Source organism: Crocuta crocuta, unplaced genomic scaffold (assembly GCF_008692635.1).
Source record: "Crocuta crocuta isolate KB4526 unplaced genomic scaffold, BGI_CrCroc_1.0 scaffold128, whole genome shotgun sequence".
NCBI lineage: Eukaryota > Metazoa > Chordata > Mammalia > Carnivora > Hyaenidae > Crocuta > Crocuta crocuta.
The window spans coordinates 3470791-3497920 of NW_027532232.1; the positions used below are offsets into that span (position 1 = coordinate 3470791).

Genomic DNA, 27130 nt, shown 5'->3' on the forward strand with positions numbered 1-27130 from the left:
TCTGTAAAAAAGACCCTTACAGTTGCTGTAAGGGTAGTCACAGTTGGATCCAGCACATTACTAAAGGAAATGATTGTATTAAATAAGCAGAACTCAGAAGTCAAAAGCAAGATTCTCCTGTGCTCTCACCTAAGTCATCCACCTAAGAGAAAAGAAAAACTGAGTTGAGTGGATGAAGGAATACACCTACCCTCATTTTGGCTGTTCTTAAGATGGATAATTGTGTCAGTTACAATGTTTTTGGCTTCAGGTAACAATGCTTGACAAGCACTAGCTTAAACAATAATTAATTTTAAACTCACTATTATGTTATCCATTGGGAAGCTAGAGGGAAGGGGTTCCAGACCCACTGGTGCTAGGCACTTTATTTTTCACCCTGCCATCCTTAATGGACTGGACTTTGTAGTCAGCTGTTTTTTTGCATGGTTGTTTTAACAAAACTGTACACCAGGCAGGAAGGAGTGTCTCTCTCTATCTGTCTCTTAGTCTTTCTCTGAGACATACATACACACACACACACACACACACACAGAGAGNGTCTCTTAGTCTTTCTCTGAGACATACATACATACACACACACACACACACACACAACACACACACACACACACACACAGAGAGAGAGAGAGAGAGAGAGAGAGAGAACCTGTTAGTGAGAAATATGCTACCACAATCCCCTAAAAGATTTTATTTTGAATCCTGTTAGTCATGACTCTGTCATATGCATCACAGTCTGGCTACATAGAAGCTTGGACAAGTGAGTATCCGACATGTCCAGCCTGTATTCTGGAAAGCTAGCTTACTTTCAGTATGGGAGGTTGAAAACATTTTTTGCATCAACAGCAAACAAGATATCTAGAAGGATATTATGAGGAATGTCAAGTTTTCTTTTCTCCATCTTTAATGCAAATAGCCAAACTGGAAACCTTTACTTAGCCATTAGAATAAGTGCTTTTGTACTTATTTTGAATGTAGGCATGTCTATGGGGCGCCTGGGTGGCTCAGTCAGTTAAGCGTCAGACTTTGGCTTAGGTCATGATCTCACAGTTCATGGGTTCGAATCCCGCATCAGCCTCTGTGCTGACGGTTAGCTTGGAGCCTGGAGCCTACTTCGGATTCTGTGTCTTCCTCTCTCTCTGACCCTCCCCTGCTCATGCTGTCTCTCCTTCTCTCTCAGAAATAAATAAAACATTAAAAAAATTTTTTTGAATGTAGGCGTGTCTGATATTTTGAGACACTTCAATAAGTGAAGTCACATTCTGCAAACCCCATGGAAAAGATGACCAAACACCTGTACCTCTTCTCTCCTGCCTGCCACCTCTACCCCACATCCTTAAAACTGGAAGAGACCCGTTGAGATAATGAACAGCTCTAATTGGCTGTACACCTTGGGCAAATCACTCAACCTCCCTAGTGCTGGAGTCCTTGTTAACATAAAAGCATGGGTGTGTCCAGTGCACACTTTTTCCAGATGTGATTCTCACAATAGCTCTTCCCAATCATGCCTTTCTAAGGTCTTTTTAGGCTGTGGGTGTGTCATGTTTTTCTGATATTGCTGCCAACACCCGACTGAAACAGAGCTGACATATCTCTCAGCTCATGCAATTTAGTCAAAAACTGTTAATAAACACCTGCTCTGTGGGGTACCAAGATGAGTTGGTCATGGTACCTACTCTCAGACACTCACCTTAGAGATGGTTATTGAAATGTAAGTCAATACATTAAAATGCAAAACTTGGGCAAGGCACAGAAGTAGCAGCACAAGAGAAGGAATGTCATTGTCATCAGGTTATACACAATCATTTGGATGAGTTGGGAACCTATAAAAAATAAAAGCATGGGAGACTTAACTTTATAACCATGTTTCTTAATTTGAAAAAAAAATACTTGCCATGACTGATGTAGTTTATTCCTTATTTTTCTTCTTTTTGTGTCTTTATTTCTAACTTCCAACTGAGCATCTTCTCTGAAACCCCCCACAGCTCCTTCCAAGTGACCATATTCACAACCCAACTCATTAGCTCTCATCCCAAACTACTTGATCTTTTTCATCTATTACCAGTTGTGACTTTAATAAAGACTTTGGGAAAATTGCTTAATAAATGTTGGTTAATATACATCTGTATATTAAATATATATAAATTATACATGTAATTATAAATTATATATATATATTGGTTTTGATCTTAACTAGCCAACTCTCAAAGTGAAATAACTATAGTATATGCATTACAACTGATGATAAATGAGGGTAGTTAAATATCCCAGGACATTTGAAACCTTAGCACTGTGAACTCACATCTCAAAGGTTTAATCAATCCAGACCTACCCATTGTTTAAATGCAGGTTTTGATATAAAGACTCATATCTAAAATTACATGATTAGTAAATCGTTTTAATCTGGATTTTGAATATCTGTTTATTGATACTGTGGATTTTCAATTAATAGGGTGATCTACTTTTATATATCTCTTTTGTGGTAGAATTTAACTATCACAGACATAAGGATGATATTCTGAATAGAGGACCTATTTAATTTCCCAAAAAACTGTAGCCTACCTTTCTGAGTAGGTTATGTTATATACTGCTATTGACTTTTCTTCAGTCTTATATGTGATACACAGCCTAGTGAATAATAAAAAAGTATCATTGCATTTATTTAAACTCTTAGCCTTTGCTTTGACTCTGTGAAAGGAGACCTTTAATTTTTATGCTTTGAAATTCATGAAAATTGACATTTTTGCCTGATGACATACTTTTCCACTTTCATATGCCTTTCCTCTTGACTGAGTTTGGTCTCTTGTAGGCTTCTCAAGGGTACAGATCACAAAGTTCTCCCAGACTCACGGGTTTAAAGAATATGCTTGGTAAAATTAGAGAATAATGATATTTTCATAGGTATTTTCAGATATAAATCTTAAATGGAGATTCTTTTTGCAAATCAATGATATATTCTTAAATATTACATTAAAGGAACACTGTGCAAAATATTTGATCATGGCATGGCTCAATTAGTTATTTTGATCATATTATTACCCCAGTGTGGCTCATTTGATATGATAAGGAACACAGGGAGCTAGTTTGTACTGTCGGTCTCTCGAGTCTTGCTCACTTATATGTGCATATTCTGTGGGTGTGTGTGCATGAGAGTCTGCATATTATATTTTTTAATAAGACCTACTATATAGGGGAGCCTGGGTGGCTCAGTCGGTTAAGCATCTGACTTCAGCTCAGGTCATGATCTCATGGTTCATGGATCTGGGCCCCACACTGGGCTCTACACTAGTGGCACAGAGCCTATTCAGGATTCTCTCTCTCCCTCTCTCTCTCTGCCCATCCTCCCCTCACTCATGCTTTCTCTCTCTCTCTCTCAAAATAAAAGGAAATAAACTTTAAAAAAACCAAAAAACCTTATTATATTCATGTATATTAATGCATGCATGTGTGTATTTCACTATATGAGGGAAATCGATGACATTGTATTGTATATTCAGAAATGAACAAAGTTATGCAAACACCGTCTATGAATCCCTCCCATGTAACAGAGCTCTCAGTGGATGGCAGGTGCTATAGCTACAGTGGCTTTGAGAGGCAGGCTGCAGCTCTCCATCATAAGCCCTCCCCATAACACAGCCATCAGTGAGCTGAAACACTGAAATATCTCCCCTGTCTTGAGGGAGAAAGCTACTCGGGCTGTCAGTCCACTGTACAGCTACAGTTCTCATTTTAATACATTAACAAACAAACGTTCCTCTAAACTTAGCTGATGTGCTCTTACCCTTGGATGATAAATCCGGCTTTGGGACGCTGACAAAGTGAATCTTCTGAGCCTGTTAGTGTGAAAACACTTTATCATAACCTGAGATAAGTGCAACTTTAAGATGAGGGATGTTGCCTTAAGAGACCACTTAAGAACAGACACTGGCCATCCTGGCCATATTTCATGTCCTATCTGGTCTTTTCATTTGGAAACACTTCCACTTGCTTCTGTTGGGCTCCTATCAGAGTTCCCCTGTGTTTAAATGGTTGCCCTCAGTTGTTCATTCCTGAACTGTGTCCTGGAAGTGTTCTCCCGTCTTATCAGAAGTCCGGAGGAATAGATGAATCTTCTGTAATTTAGGAAGCAGCTTGGTCACACTCCGTACTTAACTCTGTCTTTCATACATTATGACGTATACTCTTCATCTCTAACTTTGCTTTGAATGATAGAATTGATACTAAGAGACGTTATCCTCCCTGAAATTTTAATGGGAAGGAAGGTTTAGCCACTTTATGATTTTTTTTTTATTTTTTTGAAGGTTTTTTTTTATATTTTTTTATTTATTTCTAGGAGAGAGAGAGAGAGACAGCGTGAGCAGGGGAGGGTCAGAGAGAGAGGGAGATACAGACTCTGAAACAGGCTCCAGGCTCTGAGCTGGCAGTCAGCACAGAGCCCGACGCGGGGCCCGAACCCACGAACCGCGAGATCATGACCTAAGCGAAAGTCGGACGCTTAACCGACTAAGCCACCCAGGCGCCCCTGATTTTTTTTTAATGGCTTCAAGTTACAGAGCCTGCTGCATGCATCAGCACAGTGCAAAGGGGATCAGAACGCTTGGGAACATGAGCTAGGACTCATTCCATCCACCTCCTTGGCAGAGCTCCCGCTCTATGGACATTCTTCAATGAGCCACATCCTCACTTCCTCTGTGGCTCCTCTACTCCCACACTTCTTTTGCTGACAAGCCCCCAAATGGTTTACATTCTTCCTTTTATCTGTTAATATATTTCATCACAATATTCTAATGTAACTGATCAGAGATGCCTCCATAAGATGAAGGATGTCCTCATTGTTCTTAACCCATATTGGTGTTTTTAACCAGGATGCCAATTTCACAGCATTCAACATGGCCAGTCTCAAAATTGCTGATGTTTCCTGTGATTTATGTATTGTCCAAATATGTCTGTTTTACTATTTTTTTAAATTTTTTTATTGTTTTATTTATTTCTGAGAGAGAGAGAGACAGCGTGAGCAGGGGAGGGTCAGAGAGAGAGGGAGACACAGAATCCAAAACAGGCTCCAGGCTCTGAGCTGGCAGTCAGCACAGAGCCCGACACGGGGCTCGAACCCACGAACCGTGATATCATGACCTGAGCTGAAGTGGGGCGCTAACCAACTGAGGCACCCAGGCACCCCTAGATTATTTTTAACCAGGAAAAGTCATTGTCTGATTAATTTTGAAAACCTACTGTTTTCACTACAAATTTGAGGTAGGTACAGAAATAACTATAACCCTGAAATTTTTAAATTCATAATTTCATATTATTTACTACAAGTATAGGAGAAATGTCTTTTACTGGTCTATTATTTTGACTGAGTAAGCCCACAGGAAAGAGGGTATGTCTTATTATTTTAATATTTAATTATTAGAGCATTGAAATATTATTTGAGAGTAATTATTACTTTCTGAAGGATATTTCTGGATTTGACAAATGTTCCATTTCCTGGAGCTGTTTCTGGGCATAGGCAGTAGCTACTGCCTGAAGTAGTGTCCAGAAACTTCCCTTGACTATCCTGGTCTTTACATGAAGATCATGGATACCAAGGCTTGTTAATCACTGAGAGTCAGAGTGGGAGCATTTCACTGTATTCTACTCAAGCCCAGGTTTATTTTGAATTTGTTTTGGCTTGGTAAAGAATTGTATTTTCTTTGGCACTTTTTTTATATACAGAAGAAGATATGCATTGGAGATAGAATAAACATTTTTTCAAATGTAAACTGCCAATATTTTTCTTATGCTTCCAAAAGAAAGACTTGGGACAGATACATTCATCAGAAGAAAACAAACAGAGCCTGCAAATCCATTTGTTTTATGTGTCTTTCTAGCAGGTGGTAGGAATTTAGTCTAAATAATGGAAAGCCATACTGACAATAAAACTCATTTCACACAGATGAATTTCAAATATTCCAATAGGCCTGCATTTAGCTTGGAAACTGTAGCCCTTCAGACTACAATTCACATTTTCTCCCCTCACTCAAACAAGAACAGGCTTTATCCCTGTTTGCCAAAAACTGACTAGAATGTGAAAAACTGCTGATGTTATAGCCTTCTCATGAGGGAACGTGGCCCGTTAGGATTTCAATTAAATGGCTAAATGTCTACTTTTCTTTTCGTAACATGGTTATTCTACTGTTAACCACTACAAAGTAACTTATTTATAGGTCTCTATGGATACTTACATTTTCCTTCAAACACAGTTTAATGCACATCTTCAAATCTTGCTCACCAGGGCATTTGTTTGAAATCAGTATTGCTTTTGATTTTGTAAAAAAATTTTAATGGTTATTTATTTTTGAGGGGGGATGCAGAGAGAGAGGGAGACATAGAATCTGAAGCAACTCCAGGCTCTGAGCTGTCAGCACAGAGCCCTACGTGGGACTTGAACTCATGAACTGGGAGATCATGACCTGAGCCAAAATCGGACGTTCTACTGACTAAGCCACCCAGGCGCCCCTTTAATTCTTTGAAACGATGTGAAGCGTGGCCTCTAAATCCTTTATCCACATGTGGTTGTGTAATCTACCTTACTAATATTTCCATACATCTAAGACAGTGAAGCACCTTGGAGAGAGGAAGCTTGTAGACTGACGGCTTTATCAAATCACTGGGGACAATGAAATGGCCCTTACACTGCACCCTAGAGACTTTCTGGGAGACAGTTTACTTCCTCCAGAGGAGGGTCTGTTAGGCTCTGGCTGTGCCCGGGATGCCTGGGAGGGGAACTACTGATTCCAGGGTGCAATCTGCAGTGTCCCTGATGACCCTTCTAGCTTTCACACATACACGTTCTCCCCGCAGTGACCCGACTCAACAGAGATTCCTCATTGCAGCTTCTCCGAACATCATTCTGGCCATCTTGTAGGGGAGTACCCTCTTTCATGACCCACTGTCCTTCTGGATTTTGAGCCTCCCTGGGGTACAGCCATATAGCCCGGCTCACTTCTCACAGATATTTCTCTCCGCACGTGCCCTTAGGCGCTTTTTCCCTCTTCTACAAACTCTGTTCACACTCCTCATCTACTTCATTTTCAAAGTCTCTTGAAATTTCTCACCCATCCTGCACTCCAATTTCTCTGACGTTTCAAAGTCTCTGCTTTGTTATCGATCTTGTTATTTGGTGAGTTTTGAGAGGCAGAAGAGGTAGAACCATGGTCAATTTACCAAGCCCTATGCAGCAGGAGTCTTTAAATGTTTGCAACTCATAAATATTTATGATAAATTGACATAGCTTCTCTTGTCTGCCACAGAACTGTACACACACACACACACATACGCACAACAATCTCTGTAATGCTGGGCGTGAAGATATATGCGAGAGAGGGAAGAAATGTGATCACGGGTGGGATTTTCCCACACATGGTGTGGAGGTGTCATTTGCTTTGAGAAATATGAGAAATGGTGTCTGTTAAATTTCTTCTGTCAAAGATATTTATTTACTAATTGTCAAGCAAGCAGTTGCTTACTCTGTATCTTGTTTGTAACTCGGTACTGAGAATACAGACGGTAACTCGAGTGTGCAGGGACTTTATGGCACTTAGTGGGGGAGAAGTGAGAAAAGAAGAACTACACTTAGTGAGATAGGAGACCACGGTATAAGTTACGCTCCTGAGGCACTTAGGGGATGGAGCTACAATTTGGGGGAAAGGGGCAGTCATCAGCAAGGTTTTCCTGAGGAAGTGGTGCTTCCATTTCTTGAAAATTTATGTTGTGTGTTTGAAAACTGTGGTATTAGGTGCAGACATATTTAGAACATTTACGACTCTTTAGTGAATTTTACATTTGTTGTTATATACTAACCTTTCTCATCCCCAATGATGCTTTTTTCGTCGTTTGTTTTCTATTTTATCTTAAAATATATTTTAACCACATCATCTTCCTCAAGAATCATGAGCATTACTTCTGTGTGTCAGACTTTTTGATTAATAATTTATGTGTATTCACTTCATTCTCAAAACAGTACTATGAGATAGATACTATTGTTTTCTCTATTTTAGAGATGAGTGGTGGTGAGGCACCACTCTAAGTAATTTAAGTAATTTAGTGAAACTGAAGTGAGCAAGATCCAGCTCCGACACCCATGACCTGGAGTCTGTACCTCTCTAGGTATTAATACCAGTGTTGATATCATAAATTATGTCAATATTTTTGGACTGTTTCACATCACTAAGGTAGTATATTCACATCACCATAGCTGCCAGGGTTTTAAAACTTTGTATTTGCCTTGCTTATCTTTCATAATTCTTCTCCTTTCAACATGTCTTAGTTCCTGTGGCTCAGGCATGCTTCTCAGAAATAGTATATTGTTGATTTTTTTTAAAAAATCCACTGGTACATGTCTTTGCAGTGTGATGTTCAGTGTTGTAAAAATCGTTTTTAATGATTATTGTGCTTGAATATATTTCTACCATCTTATTTTTTTTTACTTCTGTTTTTTCTATGTGCCTTTTATTCTTCTTTTTGCTTGATTAAATATCTTGTAAAACATATATGCTCCCTCTGCCATCCAATGTAAAATGTATGTATTCCCTATTTTCTGTCTTAGGGATTATCTTTATAATTTTTCATGAGTATTTATAAAAGTCAAAAGTAACTTAACATCTTGATCTTTCTTTGGAACTATGAAATTTGGTGTATTGTCTGGTGGGGCTGCCAGAGCAGAATAGCACAGGGCGAGTGGCTGAGGCAACAGAAGTTGATTCTTTCACGGTTCTGGAGATGGGACATCCAAGGTCAAGGTGCTCCTGGGTTGGTTTCTGGTGAGCCTCTCTGCCTGGCTTGCGGGATGGCTGCCTTATGGCCGCATCCTCACATGACCTTTCTTTGGGGTACATGGGGGAGAGATTGATCTCTGGGTCTCTTCCTCTTCTTACAAGGACACCAGGCCTAAGGGGATCAGGGCCCACCCTATGACCTCATTTAAACTTCATTACCACCGTAAACACCTTATCTCTAAATATAGTCACACTGGAGCTGAGGCTTTCACGTAAGAATTCTGAGAGACATGGTTCAGTCCATAACACTTGGCATAATGTAGCTGATCGCCCCCTACTGCTTTGGGTCCTCCATTTTAGTTCTACCTCTTCTTTAACTTCAGTATTATCACTTTTCTAATTTTACTTTTATGTGGTCGATGTATTTTTAGATTTTCCCATGTTTGCCATTTGTTTCCCCTCTTATCACGCCTTCCCGTATTTCTTTTCTTTCTGGACTTAGTTCCTTTCTCTTTGACACATATCCTTTCATTTGTAGATGATTTTTAATGGAAGGTGTGTCCATGGGAACTTGCTTTAGTTTTTTTCGTTGTCTAAGGATGTCTAAATATCATTTTCTCTTCTCGAATAATGTAGCTTGATCTACAATTATGGATTGGAATTTAATTTTCTTTTGGCACCTTGAACACATTCTGCATTCTACCTTCCATTTTCCCTTATTAAGAAGCTTCCTTTCTGCTTCAGGACTCAGCTGTTGTCTACCTTACTACTGGTATGCTCCTCAGTGATATAATTTTACATTATTCTGTGTCTATTAGTAGATTGCTTTTTAAAAGAAATTTTGGGGGAATTACTGTCTTCCTTGAATCTGAATTTTGAATCAGTTCTGGAAAATTCTCAGGTACTATACCTTGGACTTCCTTTGTCATTCTCTCCTCTCCTGAAATTTTAACCAAATACATGTTAGACCTCATTTCCATCCTCCACATTGTAAAATTTATATTTAGTATTTTAATCACTTTTCATTCCTGGACTACATTCTGGGTATCCAAATCTACCTTGCAATATACACATACATTCTATAACTTTGTCTCATGTGCTTAATGCAAAATGAGTTTTTAATTTCAATAATATTTTTTCATTCCTGGGAGATCTCTTTTCTTATTTGTCAAATCTGACTGGTTACTTTTTTAAAAAAATTATTTTGAGAGAGAGAGAGAGCATATGCAAGCAGGGGAGGAGTAGACAGAGGAGAAGGAGAGAATCCCAAGCACTGACAGTGCAGAGCCGGATGTGAGGATCAAACTCAGAAACTGTGAGGTCACAACCTGACCTGAAACCAGGAGTCGGATACTTAACTGACGGAGCCACCTGAGGTGTCCCCTGACTGGTTCCTTTTAATATTAACTCATTCCTTTCTTACATATTTGATTCCACCTTTTTTCTTTATTTTTAATGTTTTACCATATTCCCAGTCCCCAAATCTGAAATTCATGGGGACCAGATTTTTCTCTGTGATGTTTCTGCTTAATGTTGTTCATTATGCTTGTCTTCTTATGTTTTATATCTTTGGATTGTGAGTTTAAATATCTCAGGTTTTTGTCTTTGAGAATCCTGTAATTCCTGGGTCAAACCAGAGAAAAGCTACACTCCCTTCAAAAGACAGCAGCTTGGAAACTTTTTTTCTATTTTATTTTATTTTTTTATTTTTTTATTTTTTAATAGTTTATTGTCAAATTAGTTTCCACATAACACTCAGTGCTCATACTTTTTTTCTATTTTAATTTCTTGGCTTGGGGCTTATACCCTATTGTTAGTGTAAATTTCAAAGCCATAATTTTGTTGAGCAAGCCTGTGGTTTATCTATTCTCAGGAAGGTTTTTGTTTGTTTTTCTTCTTCTTTCTATAGGATAGGAAAAGAAAGATAAATTTGCTTGTCATCTTTCTTTGCTGACTAGTGGATTTTTCTCCAGTAGCTGCTTCTACTGAGATTTTAGCATTTTTAGGCTTTATGTGGTGGTGACGTTGGGTTGAGGGAGGGAGGTTCCTATTTTTACAACGGGTCCAGTACTTGATTCTTAATTCTGCTTGGCCTTTAAAACCCAGACCTCTTCATTACAAAGATGAGCAAATACCTTCTGAATACTAATAGCCCAGCATCATCTGGCACCTGGGATTTTGCCTTTTTTCTTTTTCTTTGACCCCTGAAAGTTTCTCCTACTTTATCAGATACTTAGATATATAATTTAAAGCATGTGCATAACATTTTGTCTAACATTTCTAGTTTTGAACTGGAAAAATGTAAGCCTTCTCACATTGCCATATCTTAGGAAATAGAATTCTCTAGAGATTAGCATTTCAATCTCTTTCCTAAATACTCTGTAATATAATATTCTATAATATTATTAAGTGTCAAATACTGTTAAATAATGTCATAGTAGAGAATTTATGTTATAATAAAAATAGAGATAGAGTAAAACTTTTACAAATGTCCTCATATGCAATGAGTCAGGGTTTTTTGGTTTTGTTTTGTTTTGTTTGTTTGTTTTAAAGCTCAGAATAGAAAATGTTAACCTTACTGAGAAAAATATTATTAGGCAATATAGGGGTAGTGAAATTTGAAGCATTTTCAAAGTATTTTTGCTTCACACTCTGGCTTTATACTTTGTTGGTGAACATGGAGACGTTGTTACAACAGAAGGAAAGCGTCATCTTCATACTGAGCACAAACCATTGAAATGTCTCAAAAGCGCACGTCAAGGGTAGTAATGTCAACAACAACAATAACAAAACTCATAACAACAAAGAAGAGGAAGTGGAAGGATGGTTCAAGGGCTCCCAGTTTGGGCCAAGCATCCTTCGAAGCATCAAAGCGCCCCCCCCCCCCCCAAAAAAGGGGGGTGGGGCAGAAAAGTGTTCTTCAGTTATGAAACCAAGAGCCAGTCCTACATATAAAGCATTTCTTTCCTACCCACTTTCCAAGTGACGCCTACAGTAATAGAGCCTCACAGTCTGTCTTTGTATTGATTTGAAGTTAACTTCTAGAATATCAAATATACTCATTTAGAAGCATTCCAAAGTCAATAGAAATTGTGTTAGATTTCCAAGAACTTTAGATTATCCATAGCATCTTAATGCAGATAACTGTGACTCTAGTTTATGTTTATATTTTTCTTTTCACATGTAAAAATATTAATAATAAATCTAAAAAGGCAGAATGTTTCCCCTTCAAAGTATTAAAAAATATGTAGGCTTTCAAAATGGGAATCTTTGTGAGAGCGATAAGAAACTAATTCCTGATCTCTTCCAGAGTAAAAAACAAATCTCTCAAATATCAATTTTTTTTAAATGTGAGAGATTAACCATGGTCTTTTATCAAAGCTGTGCAATTAAACAGGCTCCTATAATAATAATAGGATTCCTATTATTACCTCCTACCAGTAAATGTGCTGGGTGCTTTTTTGTGTAGTATTTAATTTAATGTTCATAAAAATTACAGAAACAGGGAATTCTTCCTTTTTTTCAGAAATGGGGAACTATTAATCTTGTTTTCAAATGAAGAAATTGAAATTAAGAAGTTAAGGGAGGAGGGGGGCAAGGAAACGGGAAATGTGAGGGTGTTGATCAAATGATACAAAGTTCCGATATAGGAGCAGTGAGTGTAGAAATCTAACAGTATAACATAAAGACCATAGTTAATCATATTGTATCCTGTACTGGAAATTTGCTCAAAGAATAGACTTCAGTGCTCTCACCACATACACAAGATGGTAACTATGTGAGAAGTGGATACGTGAACCGGCTTTACCGTAGTAACCATTTCACTATGTATTTGTGTATGAAAACATCACATTTTACATGTTAAATGCATACATTTTTATTAAAAAATAAATTAAAAGGGGTGGCTGGGTGGCTCTGTCGGTTAAACATCCAACTTAGGCTCAGGTCATGATCTCATCGTTCCTGAGTTTGAGTCCCGCATCAGGCTCTGTGCTGACAGCTCAGAGCCTGGAGCCTGCTTCAGATTCAGTGTCTCCGTCTCTCTCTGACCCTCCCCTGCTCACGCTGTCTCTCTCTCTCAGAAATAAATAAAAAACAAACAAAAAATAATTAATTAAATAAAAAATAAATTAAAAAAGAAAAGCATCAAATTGGTGACCTTGTCAAGGACCCATAAGTACACAACTGATATGAAGCCGACCTGGGATTCCAGCCAGTTCTACTATTCTGCAGCCCACACCATGACCTATTTCTCTATGAATTTATTTAAAAAGAAAACTTCTTGTTGAGAAACTCATATGTCATAACGTTGACTAGCCTACTAACCTTAGAATCCATGGGCCTACACGCGAGATGTTCAAGATACAAGGTGTCTGTTGTAAAGTGTGGAAACAAAAATTATTGTTTCATAGACTGAAGATACCCTTGCCAACATCATCTATATCAGTCTCCAGACCTTCTGGAACTCTCTGCATTTGTCAGGTGAATGATAAGTGAATGGGTTTTAACCTTGCATTCAGGTCCTTGGGGGCAGTGCTGCGGTCACCTCATCCAAGAGGTCTTGGCTAACCATGGATTAGATAACACTCCCCCTTGGTGCTCTTCCCCCTTTACCCGATCCATTTTTCTTCACGTCGCTTATTGCCATCTGAGAGATTGTATAAGCAGTTACAGTCATTTCTACTGTTACTGGAATGTAAACGCCAGGAGACCCAGACTCCTGCTGTTGGAGAAGCAAACAGACGATGAAGGACTATGAGCAAGAAAACAATGTGATCATTTTGGGTCCCGGTATTCTCTCTCGGCTGGAAATGAGAATAGGCTGGCAGAGGGGAGACCTAAAGTAGAGACTGTCTTGTAAAAGAGACACTGAAGAAGTTCCCAGCCTTTATCTAGAATATGTCAATAGATGAAAGACACTTCCCGGGAAGACATGGCAGAACTTGCTGCAACACTGGAAACGGGGACCTCACACAGAGTCACTGCTAGAGGGAGTCTTAGATTTCTGACTGAGTGACTAGGTGAGTGCTTTTGACTCTGCCCACAGAGGAGACACAGGAAGAGCATCCGGGCTTTAAGGTGTAGGATGAAAGGGACAGGAGAGTGTCATGGGTGGGTTTTGAAGTGGCCAGGGGCTTCTATGGTAAAATGTTCAGTCTACAGATTAACACTAATGTCTGGATATCAGGAGAGAGATCAGAGTTTGAAAAAGCTCTGGGATTAATTGTGTTCTGGAAGTGGCAGAAATTGCATGAAGAAATTGGTATATCATGAAACTAATGTAGTGAAAGAGGAGAAACACACACACACACACACACACAAAAGTAAATAAACAAACCAACCCAGATAAATATAAATTTTGACCACATGTATGATGAGAACAAAGCTAAAGAACTAGAGTGAGAAAATTATTAAAATAGATTGGCCTTGGAAGGTCCTTCTCAAAAGGCAACATGGGAGCTGAGCCGAGTCATGAGAATAAGTCAGCCATGAAAAAAGCAAGGAAGAAGAAAATTCAAGGCAGAAAGGGCTCGGTTTCCCTGAGGCACAGACACAAGAATGAGGAGGCTGAGCCATCATGAGGGAGGTTACACATCTTGAGCCTTTGATTAGGAAACTAGCAATGTGATGACACAAAGTAGGAATCCGCAATTCCTAAAGGTGGTAAATTTACTTAAAATGTAAACTATATATTGAGGAGAAATATTAAACTTTTGTAGAATTTTCTGATGCTTATTTAATGGCTGAATTAATACTCTTTTAATTTGTACATGTTGGGAGAGGTTCCCAGTGGTTTCCTGTGTCCTGATATTTGTAGGACTTAGGAACTTTGTAGGTTTAATGAGACGGACTAATGAGGGTCTAATGAGAGAGACGTGCACAGAAGTTGGAGTGGGAAGCAGGAGTCAGGATATTCCATCTTTTAAGATCACAGAAGTCTTCCTGGTTTGATAACATGGAATATAAATATATGAGGGTCTAGTTCAGACACCACCGAGAGGTCTAGCTAAAGAGTAAAAGATGTCCTTTAGTTACCTGAAAAATCATCACTGAAATTAGAAAGAACAGTTTTAGTGGCTGCCCTTGGGCATTGAATGCAGATCCCTGGGCATTGAATGCAGATTAAAGTGGTATAAAGAATAAGTAGGATGTGGGGAAATGGAGACATGATCATTTCATTTTACTGGGAGACAATTTTATCTAAAATAAGGTTCTTGAATGGCAGAGGTTTTAGCATGAATCACCATCTCACGTTAGATGGAAGATAAGCTTTTAAAACTTAATTTTTTTTTAGACAATTTAAAGCTTGAAAAAAAATCCCAAGAAGAGGACAAAAGCCACCCGTATAACGTTCACCCAGACACCTCGTTCAGTTGTCAATCATCCACTGACGTCCTTTATAGCAAGAAAGACCCCATCTGGGCTCACACATCAGCCTCTGCTTTACTGCCTTTCACTGTCTCTGCCAGCCAGAATCAGACCCTCTGCGTTTCTTGACTTCCTCACCCTCAGCATTCCTGGATAGCTCCTCTGTTTGGGTTCGTCTGATGTTTCCTTATAGCTGGACCTACTGTGTGCACTGTGGGCAGGAAGGCCGGCACACAATGCTGTGGGCTTCTCACTGCATCTTCTCAGGGGCTCATCATGTCCATCAGTCCCATGACTGGTGGTGATAACTTGGATCTCATGATTACAAAGATGTCTTCCTGGTTCTCTGATGTAAACTGACTACTTTCCTCTTTGAAATTAATATTGTCTTAGGGACACGCTTAGAGACTTTGTTCCTCATCTAACCTTCACCCATTCATCTGACTTTCAGATATTTCTTGTGTGACTTAATTACCATTATGATGGTTGCCAAAGAGTGACTTTCTAATTCCAGTATGCTTTTTACATTTATTAGTTATCAGAGTGTTATAGGAAGAGATTTCTGTTCTTTCCATTTATTTATTCATTTTCATGTCAGAGGACTTCTAGATTCCCATTTTTTATCAGGGAGATATGATATCTAAATTTCTCCCTCCCTGTTTCCCTCTCCTCCTCTCTCCTTCCATTCCTTTCTTCCTTCCTTCCTTCCCTTCCTCCTGCCTTCTTTCCTTCCTTCTTTTGATACTCAAAATATTTTTTAATGCCCAAATTATTTATTTGGTACTCAAATTGTGTAGATCTGAGCAATAGAAACCTACTTTAGCCTACTTGCAGGCTGGCTCCTGTGTCATTCTAACATGACCCTATCATTCTTTGAACACTTTTTTTTAAAACATAGTTGACACACAATGTTATGTTAGTTTCAGATATACGACATAGTGATTTTGACAAGTCTGTACCCTACACTGTGCTCATTACAAGCATAGCTACCATCTGTCACCATACAATGCTATTTCAGTACCATTAACTATATTCCCTATGTTGTCCCTTTCATCCCTATGATTCATTTCATAATGAAGCATATATCACCCACTCCCCTTCATAAAGAAGTCTGTATCTCCCACTCCCCTTTACCCATTTTCCCCTGCTCCCTATACCCTTCCCTCTGGCAACCACAAGTTTGTTTTCTATCTTTATGGGTTTGTTTCTGCTTTTCTGTTTGTTTGTTCATTTCTTTTGTTTTTTATATTCCATATATAAGTGAAATCATGATTCTTGTCTTTCTCTGTCTGACATATTTCACTTAGCATAATGCCTTCCAGGTCCATTCATGTTGTCACAAATGGCAAGATCTCATTTTTTGGCTTTTTTTTTTCAAGTTTTTATTTAAATTCCATGTAGGTAACATACAGGGTAATATTAGTTTCGGGTGTAGAATTTACTGATTCAACAACTCTACACATTATTCACCGCTCATGATAAGTGCACTCCTTAATCCCCATCATTTATTTAACCCATCCCCCCACTCCCCTCCCCTCCACCAACCCTCATTTTGTTCTCTATAGTTAAGAGTCTGTTTCTTGGTTTGCCTCTCTCTTTTGATTTTCCCCAATATTCATTTGTTTCGTTTCTTAAATTCCACATATGAGTGAAATCATATGGTATTTGTCTTTCTCTGACTGACTTACTTCACTTAGCATAGTAGTACTCTCTAGATCAATCCATGTCATTGCAATTGGCAAGATTTCATTCTTTTTATGGTTGAGTAATATTTCATTATATATAAAAACATATATACATGTATATAATATATATTATAAATTCTTATATATATACCACATTTTCTTTATTCATTCATCTATCATTGGACACTTAGGTTGCTTTCATATTGTCTGTTGTAAGTAGTGCTTCAGTAAACATAGGGGTGCATATATCTTTTTTTCAAATAGTGTTTTTGTTTTCTCTGGGTAAATACCCAGTAGTGAATTACTAAATCATATTTCTGTTTCTATTTTTAATCTTCTGTGGAACCTCCATAGTGGCTGCACCAATTTACACTTCCTGCTAACAGTGCATGAGGGTTCCTCTTCCTCTACACTTTTGGCAACATTTATTATTTATTGTCTTTCTGATTTTAGCCGTTCTTAGCACTTCTTTACTTTCTGGTGCAACAAAGTATTACAGGATCCCATTGTACTTTCCCTGACCCAGCTCTGGAATCAGCCATTTCTCCAAGAAGTCGTGGTTTTTTTCAGTAGAGCAACTAAGACCTGAATTGCTGGGGTACTCACTGCTTCTGGGGGTAACCCTTCCCCCAGACCATTTTCAGTGGATGGTAGGAACCATCTGTATATTGAGCACGTACACAATTCCAGCTAGATTTATTTCTGTAACTAGCTGTATAATACTGAAAACGACAAGGGCACTCTGAGAGATTAAATTTGAATCCAAACCCACAAGTTCCATTCAAGATTTTACACTTTTAATTTGTACCCTCCTTTCCTGACTGAGAACCTGGCTCTCACTATCCTGGATATATTTATTGCTCAGTCAACCTGTCTTGTAGTCAGTCTCCCAGCCATGCTGGGTGGATATGCTGGCTATCTCCAGGCACAGGCATCAGGCACCACTGAGCTCACTCTCTGTCCACTCTAGCACTCTGCTGGTTTGGACTCCAGCCCCCACCTGGGTGAATTATTCAGGAAGGTTGTATAAACAGTAGAGGCGAGTAGACATTTTGCACAGTTATCCTAGATTAGATTGGAAGGAAGATTCAAGTATTTTTTTAGCATCCTTACCACGTCCCACCAGCCTCTCTCTGACTTCCCAAACTTCCCGCCTTTCAAGTAAGTATAAATAGAGAAAGCTCGTATATCTGTGGCTTTAGACATGTCCAAGTTCAACCCTGTTGCCTATCATTTGCTTTTGCTGTCCCATCAGGTTAACATTATAACTTACAACATTTTAGATTGACATTTTAATGTCAAAACAAATATCAGAATGTGTTTTCAATGATGTATTTCTGAATTAAAATTTTAAAAACTTAAGAAGAAACCAAGAAAGTGTGGCACCTGGGTGGCTCAGTGGGTTAAGCGTCCGACTTCAGCTCAGGTCATGATCTCATGGTTTGTGCATTTGAGCCCCGCATCGGGCTCTGTGCTGACAGCTTGGAGCCTGGAGCCTGCTTCAGATTCTGTGTCTCCCTCTCTCTCTGCCCCTTCCCCCATCTCTTTCTCTCTCAAATAAATAAACATTAAATAGAAAGAAAGAAAAATACATAAAATTTTAAAACCTTGCAAATCCACGTTTGCCCACAATAAGAATACTATGAGTGGACTTCAAATCAGGTATGCAGGTTACATGTGAAGTCTTGAAACAGAAATCTCAAATGTGCCAGTTAGGTTACATAATGGTAATGACCCTGAAAATAGAGCAAGGTTCCCATTTCACTGGCGGTGAGATACAGTTGGAGCTGCAGGATAACAATTAGCTAGACCATGGAGCCCAGTAATGACCCATGTGCAAACAGTACGTCTTTTTTTATTCCAAATTCATAGATATTTAAAGTTCTAAGCTGAAACAAACAAAAGTTAATCTCTTCATTCTATATAATCTTTCTGTTAACTTGGCAGATTTCAATTAAGTTTAACTCTCTATCCATTTTATATCTATTCATTTCTGACCCACAAAATCCCAGCTGTAAATTTCTATCTCCAAACAGCCCTTCTATTAATCTACTAAGTAGGTTAATTCCTGAGTTTTACAGTGGCCACTGAACATATCGCAGGTACTAATCCACTAGTGTTTTTACCGAAATTATGTTTGTACAGAAAGGCAACAAATAAAGAAAATAAACAATACATTCTCGACAGTTGCATAAAAAACTACCGCCAAATGTGGCGGCTCAACACAGTAAGAGCTTATTCTCTCTTCTTGGTTTGTGGGCCAATAATTCAGGAACAGCTTGGCTGGGAAGTCGTAGCTTCAAGTTCTTAGTGGGTTACAACTCTGTTTCCTAGAGCCTCAGTTGTCTGAAGGCTTGACTAGGATTGCAAACTCTACTTCAAGATGGCTTGCTCACATGGCCAGCAAGTTGCTCTGGCTAACAGATCTTATTTCCTCTGCACATGGGGACCTCTCCACCAGACTGCTTGAGGTTCCTCAGGGCATAGGGTCTGGCTTCCCCAGAGCAAGTGATCCAAGAGACCGAGGTAAAGGCTTTTAGTGTGTTTTATTACTGAGCCTTGAAAGTTACATACACACTGTCGCTTCTGCAGTGTTCTATTTGTTACACACATCAGCACCAAGTCTGTATGGGAGGGAATTGCATAGGGTATGAATAGCAGGAGGTGATTTATGGCTACCTTGGAGGTCAATTACCTTGGTTTTCCCTCTGGGACACAAAGATGCATATCTCTTCCACATGAAAAAAAGCACCCTTACTTCCTCCAAAGGCCCTTTAAAGTTCCACTGTGTTCATAGGATCTGCTCTGAATCCAGTAACTTTTCATCTGAGTCAAGTTCATACCACAATGAAGCTCTTAGTGAAGTCTAAGAACAAAGGAAGTTATTCAAATACAGCTTCTCATATGAAGACATGTGAACAAGTTTTGTACCATCCACACACCCAACATATAAGGTCAGGTAGGCATAGGGTAAGTGCTTTAGACTCTAACTCAAAAGGGGGAAATAAGATGTATGCAGAAGTAAGTGGTCCATAGTGGTTCTAAAGTCCAATCAGGTGCATGTTGGTAATTCCCAGATTAGGACTCTGTCCTACTATTTCCTGGAAGTGATTTTTTCATGGCTTGTGGCTCTGCCCTCTGGTTCACAGTTCTACCACTCTGATCCATGCTTCCGTCTTATGCAAAAAGTAGCCTGTGTTTCTGGCTGCATAGTTTCCTGGCTGTGGAAATTAAGGGTCTAAAGATATAGTTTTATTCTGTACTATCTCTGTGCCTTTCACTCCAAGCTGGTGGTGATACCACAAGTACAGCTCTCTTATAAATCATTCCTCTGAATGTTATTCACTCCACGAAGCAAATGCCACAGCCACCGTCTGATAGAGATCATCTTTTGTTTGTTTTTACATCAGACTTCTGCTGACATGTTAAGGGAAAAATGCCCTAACATTATTAAAATCCTTATTCTTTCACCCAGACGATCTGTAAGACATACCAGTAAGCTGCCCAGAGGTTCTACAGTCTGCCTGAGTGGTCCTTTGAGGCACGACCAAACACAGTTTGGATGTCTGACCATGAATTTCACAATCACACTTTATTGTCATCTTTATCTTATTGTTTACTAGTAGTTGATCTTTTTTCTTTAAAGTTTATTTAGTTTATTTTGAGAGAGAGAGAGAGAGAAAGAGTGTAAGAAGGAAAGAGGAGGGGAGAGAATCCCAAGCAGGCTCCATGCTGACAGCACAGAGCCCATCTCAGGGCTCAAACTCATAAACCACGGTATCATGACCTGAACAAAAATCAAGAGCTGGAGGCTTACCTGAATGAGCCACCCAGGAGCCCCTGGTAGTTTGCCTGGAAGAGACTTGTTCATTTTTTCATTCTTCACCATCTGGAGAGACTAGAATTGAGAAAAAACACTTTATTTTCAAATCCATCAAGTCTTGCTTTCTTCTTATTTAATGTTTTTGTAGTTGTTGTTGTTTGTCTTCTTCGTCCCCTTTTATTATAGGTAGAAAAGGTTCACTTTTCTCTGCCTGAAATGTCCTTAGCTAGGTTACACAATTCACTAAGTATAAATTTTCCTTTCCATCTCTTCATGGTGTTATTAGGCTTTCCACTGCAACATAGCCAGGACCCAGTGTCTGTCATCCCCAGTCACGTTTATTGCTTGCTTTCTTTGATGCCATTACTGACCCCAACCTCCTCGAGAGCCATGAGGCTTGTGCCGACGGCCCTTCTAAGGCCTGTCCAGCTTCCTTGTACCTCCCAACCTCTCAGTTACCCACATCTTTGGGTTTTTGTTTACAGTTCCCTCCTGATACCAGACCTATTATTAGGGATTCAGATTTGCATAAACAGATCACCCCCAAATTTAATAGCATAAAACCATGATTTATTACTTCTCCTGGGCCTTTCTATAAGACTCCTCATGGTGTGATCAGTTAGCAATCTCAGAGGCCAAGCCAGATGCTGGCGGCAGAAGTCAACCATGGCCACCACTTCATAGTTTCCCACGGACCATGGAGTCAGCACTTATTCAGTGTAGGAGACTGTGAAAGGGTATGGACACCAGAGGCAAGGATTAATGGGCTTCCTCTTAGAAATGTTAAAGATAATGTAAGGAAAGGGGAAAAAATTAAATTTTTAATGGATACATAGTAATTTGTCCTATAATAGCTTCTCCTAGAATGCATCCCATTTAAAGAGTGAAAGGCCTTCACAATTTCAAACTCCAGAATTTATCAAGGCCAAACAGAACATTGTTGTGAGTGACTGGTGAAGTCTTGTTTTATGAACTTAATTATGTCCAATTCATCGTGATCTGAGTGTCACACAGCTGCCTTGCTTTGGAAAAGGTCTTGTTCTCACAAATAGACCTACTCATTTTGAAATATTTCAAAGCTAGTGTGGATATTTAGAGACTCCCAAGTACTCAAAAAACAGCACCAAACGATCGTCTTGTTAAGAGTAGTCAATAAAGTTACAGCTGCAGGTTTTTTCTCTGCTAAGTTTAGACATTATACTCCATTCAATTTTATCTTGATTAAACAGATTGAAAATCATATGTATGCATACAACTAGCCTAAATGGTCCACTTGCCTGAGATCAGCAGTTTTCTGAGGAGACTAAATGCAAAAGAAAAAAAAAATTGGCTTAGGGAAAAAATATATATGCCATATGTTTGACTTTGCAGTAGAGGTTTATACGTATTTTTTTAAGTCAGGAAATTTAAGTAGAATCCTGTTTTTACATAGTACTATGTTGATGGAAAATGATGTACAGCTGCATGATTAACTCTTACAGGGAAATCAAATGATAATTCTTAGTCTTTAAATATCATAACTCATTAATAATGGGAGAAAGAAGGCTTCTATGGTCCTAAACTACTATTACTAGTCAAACAGGACATTTAAATACAAATCACTTCCTGGTCAACTTTTTGGAAAATTTTCTGTTGGAGACTCTCTTTTATCCACCTAGTGACACATCTCAATTGCAACCCATTCTGTATAAGTTGTTTTCTTTCTTTAGATATAATATTAGATTGAAATGAATATGATAGAAACTTCAGAATTTCAAGCAGACAAATTAGTAGACTTTGAATTTGCTCTGCTAGGAAAATTTGGTGTGAGAACCAATATGAGAAGTAGATGCTTTTTGAGATTTTCCGGAGATACTTAATTGAATAGAGAAATGTTTTTTTCCTATGGCCTACAAATTTAAAACACATCATAAGAATCATGCATTTTTCTATTGAAAAGGCATTTGGTGTTGATTTTTTTTCAAGTTATTTTGTAATAACATTTTAAATATCTGATTTTAAACTTGGCATATGCATGTTCTTTTTTTTTTTTTTAAATGTTTTATTTATTTCTAGGAGAGAGAGAGAGAGACAGCGTGAGCAGGGGAGGGTCAGAGAGAGAGGGAGTCACAGACTGAAACAGGCTCCAGGCTCTGAGCTGGCAGCCAGCACAGAGCCCGACGCGGGGCTCGAACCCACGAACCGCGAGATCATGACCCAAGCGAAAGTCGGACACTTAACCAACTAAGCCACCCAGGCGCCCCGGCATATGCATGTTCTATTCCTTAACATTAACAGTTTACTGTCTTGTTGTTTTGCTGTTCATTCTCTTTTTAGTTTCATTTCTTATCATTTATGGTCCCTATACCCTATTAGGTACATAAGATGGATATTCAGAGCAAGGTCGCTGAATCTTATGCCTCACTTTATTTCTTTATAATGTTTCCTTGGATTACAAATTGAGAAATCATTTGTAATGCAGATATCTCTTGGATTGAGTTAGGCGTTGATCCATAAAAGAAATCCACCATAATCAATAACAGGTTAACTTCTTGACATCTGAATCACATGCCTCTAGGGAATTCAGAAAAAAAAGAAGTAAATATTAAAGGAAAGCCGTGGGATAGCTGGGAAAGGTCTAAAGTTTTAATGCTTTAACCTCTGAAAGAGAGAGTCAGGTGAGGAAGGACAGCAGTGAGCCTTCAAGAGTGGAGGGACAGAGAGAAGTGATGGAGGGACAGAGAGATGTGACGGAAAGAGAAAGAAGACATCACAGAGACAATATGAGGGCTGGTAGCCCCTGAGACATTACCTAGGTCCAGCACTTCCTTTTTCCCCTGAAATTATATAGTTTTCTCAAGAAACCATTCTTCTGCATTGACTACAACATCAGCAAGGACCAATGAGACAGGATGGCTGTGGCAGGGAAAACACCCGGAGGAAATTTCGTGCAGCATGTAGTACACACAGAATGTAACGTTCCCACTTCCTCCCTCTCGCAGGTTTTCTGAACCAGATGAATAACTCCAGTCACTCCGTCCTTCAGCCTTCGTTCCAAGGATGCATGCAGCTTGTCCAAGTGGACGACCAACTGGTAAACTTGTACGAAGTGGCACAGAGGAGGCCAGGGAGCTTTGCCAATGTCAGCATCGACATGTGCGCCATCATAGACAGGTATGGCCTTTCTGCCCAACCTCAAACCACCCACACTTTCTACAGGCATGATTTTGTTGTGGGACAAGGAAAACACACACACACGCACAGACACACCCTGTAAGAGTGGAGGCGAGAGAAGACACCTGTCATGCCGATGGTATATCTGTCATCTTCGTGGTGACGTTTCTATCGGGATGTGGAGATATATATAGCAGAATAGTCTGTAACGTCACACCAACCTCCCTCAGTGGGTGTGAACATGATGCAGGTAGTTTTGCAAGTAACAGCTGAGTTATAAAGGGGTTCAGTTCAGTTTTACTTTTGCTTCCTGCTCCCACAAGTAGAAATGTCCCCTTCTCTCCTTGTCTCGGTCATGACTCATCCTCAGCATATTGTCCCCTCTCAGGCCCTTTCCTGAGGGAAAGAAGCTTTAAACAATGTTGGCAAGCAGTATGGGAATTTACTGGAGCAGAATATTTAATGTAATTGAGTCTGCTTGCAAAATATACTGGAAACATTGCAAAATCTAATCTGTATTAATTTTTGCAAATCTAGGGAGGAGCTTCTTTATGAAAACTTAGTTGACTTCTCACACAGTAGAAAGATACAGCTTTTATGTGAAATATGATGATGTCATTGCATATATTAACCTTAATATACTTCTAGAAAGTGCCTTTAATTCCAACATAAAAAATATTATTTTGAGATGTTTTGTCCATAAATAAGCTATATCTAACTTTGTGTTGACTTTAACGTGGTGAATGTAGGTGATTTTCTAAGCTATTTTCAAGGTTTTTATGAGAGGACTCTCCTATTCTTAAAAACAATTCTATTAATTTTGTATTTTGGAAGATGAAAGTTTTAGCAGTCTCTGTCTATCCCCAACAAAGTGTAGACCGTCAGTCTCTAATAATTTTATTTCATTGAAAAGGAGGTACTTGGGGAAGTATTCAAAGACATAGAATGAATCTTAAAAATATATAAAATCATCTGTAATGAAGTAAGTTTGCTTTTATATAATCTCAATAAAATAATACCTGTGTGAATGGTAAATTACAGTTTAAATGATGGCTCTAGAATGTAACATTTTTAAGCCTTAACATCTTTATAATAAGACTCAACGGAATAGCATAGTTCTTATTTCTGTTATATATTTGCAAACACTCATCCTGATAGCCTAAACAATTTACATTTAAACAGAACAGTGAACAATTTTAATGGAAAGATATCCCTAGTTTTTGAATGATCAGCAATGTAATAGCTATTATTTCTTCCTAAAGCAAGTGGTAACAATCATGAGAAAAACTGACAGATGACTGTTTTAAGACCATACGTTGTGATGTTCAATATTTATCTATACATTTTTATTAATTGTTTTCCATACAGGAAGGTTTTCCTTCTCAGCAATAGGTAGACAGAATATTGAGTCATTTTAGTACCTTGTCCATTTTCCATGTCAGTAGCTTTAATGTTACAATAATCTCTGTCAATAACACCCAAGTTAGTTCACTTAGCTTTTGTCAACAGGGTGGATTTTATGGTGATGTTGCCATTTCACTTCAAATAGTGAGTGTCCTGGGCATTATATTTAAATTGCTTGCTACCAAAGAAGTATGGATGATATGTTGAGGCTTTAATGTTTTACTTCCATGGAGAGAGGAGATGCTAAATTGGCCCCAAAAGAATGAAAAAGATTTTTGTAGATTAAAAGAATGGAAAATGGCACTTCTGATGAAAGCAAAAACACAAAAGATGAAGAATAGGGAATGCAAACTTCAATTTTTCTCAGATACAGGAATATACATAATTTTTTTTTGCCAAATGGATAAGTCTCACTGTCCATCTTGCCAAGTGACAAGATGAACTTGCCTGTAGCTGACAGAATAAGGAGTATGTCTTTCTTAACCTCCAGTAGGAAAAGCCAAGAGAGTAGCTGTGGGGAAGTAGTCACCTCTGACATGTCACACAATTCCAAAGGCCAGTAGGGAACCCATTTTCTGCTTGTTCTGTTTTTTGAAGGCAGTGACTGTTTTTTTCCCCTAAATTGAGGTGTAATTGACATATAACCATAGGTTACTTTCAGATATAGAAAAGTGAATTGATATTTACATGTATCGCAAAGTGATCACCTGGGGCAACAGCTTATGTATGTCAATTACCAACATGTGAAAGAGTAGATTTCTTTAACCACTTAAAATGTTTCAGTTCAAAATATTATTCTGTGAAGTGTTGTATTTTTTTGTATATGATACAGAACTGTATTCACCTTATTCCAGCCATTGAAGAGCACATTGATGAGTTCACCCTTAATCTGTGTCTTTCTCTGTGAGAGGACCAGTGGTTTTAGCCTGTCCTTATGGAGCAGTGAGCCACCAGATAACACTGTAACGATATATTCCCAGCCCATCTCTGCTTTGGTATTTTACCTGTCACTAACTAAACTTTTGCAACAGCCTGATCTCTGCCATTCTATTATCAAACTCTAAATTTTCCCTAAGTAAGCCTATACTGGCTCTTTCAAATTTCAGCTTGATTGATTTGAGAGTTATTTTGGGGAAAAAAGGATAAATGAGAACATAGGGTAAAAAAATAGAAGAGCTACCACAGGCACATTTTTTATGAAATGTTTGGAGGTAATAGGAACAGCTGCAATGAGTTGATGAGTAAAACTTCGGGAAATAGTTTGGGGAAGATGATTGTAAAGAGGTTTTGCTGTGTGTCATGCTGGAATACCCTATGATTTGAACTTATTTTTCTTTCTTTGTGTGTGGATTTACATGTGGTTTCTTTTATTTACTTGTTTGTTTTCTGAGCACAGCAGTGAATCAGGGAAAGAGCAAGCATCCCAAGCTGTACAGTCATTCATTCAGTAGTATTTTCTGAGTATATCCATGGTGTCAGGCACTGTTCTAGGCACTGAGGACACATCATTGAATAAAACAGACAAAGATCCTTGGGCTTGGAAAGCTCACATTCTGAGGAAAGGGGAGGAAGAACAAATGTAATGAGTAAATATTACAGGAAGTTTGAAGAAATAAGTGCTATTAAAAAAAAAAAAAAAACGTAGTGCAGATGGAGGACTGGCATTCCTCCAGAGAATGCTGGATTCCAGGAGATTGAGGTGCTGGGTTGCAATTTAAATAGGTTGGTCAGGGGGTGCCTGGGTGGCTCAGTCAGTTAAGCATCCGACTTCAGTTCAGGTCATGATCTCATGGCTCATGAGTTCAAGCCCTGCATCAGCCTCTGTGCTGACAGCTCAGAGTCTGAAGCCTGCTTTGAGTTCTGTGTCTCCCTCTCTCTCTGACCCTCCCCCATTTATGCTGTGTCTCTCTCTGTCTCTCAAAAATGAGTAAACGTTTAAAAAA

At 38.7% G+C, this 27130-nt stretch overlaps 1 protein-coding gene across 1 annotated transcript in view; it reads left to right on the forward strand.

The window, feature by feature from the left end:
• The window catches only part of CNTNAP2 (contactin associated protein 2), a 1422049-nt gene that overhangs the window by 557228 nt on the left and 837691 nt on the right, over positions 1–27130 (forward strand). The window contains exon 12 of the mRNA XM_077778041.1: positions 23612–23783. Within this exon, the coding sequence (XP_077634167.1) occupies positions 23612–23783 (172 nt within the window). The remainder of the gene's footprint in view (positions 1–23611; positions 23784–27130) is intronic.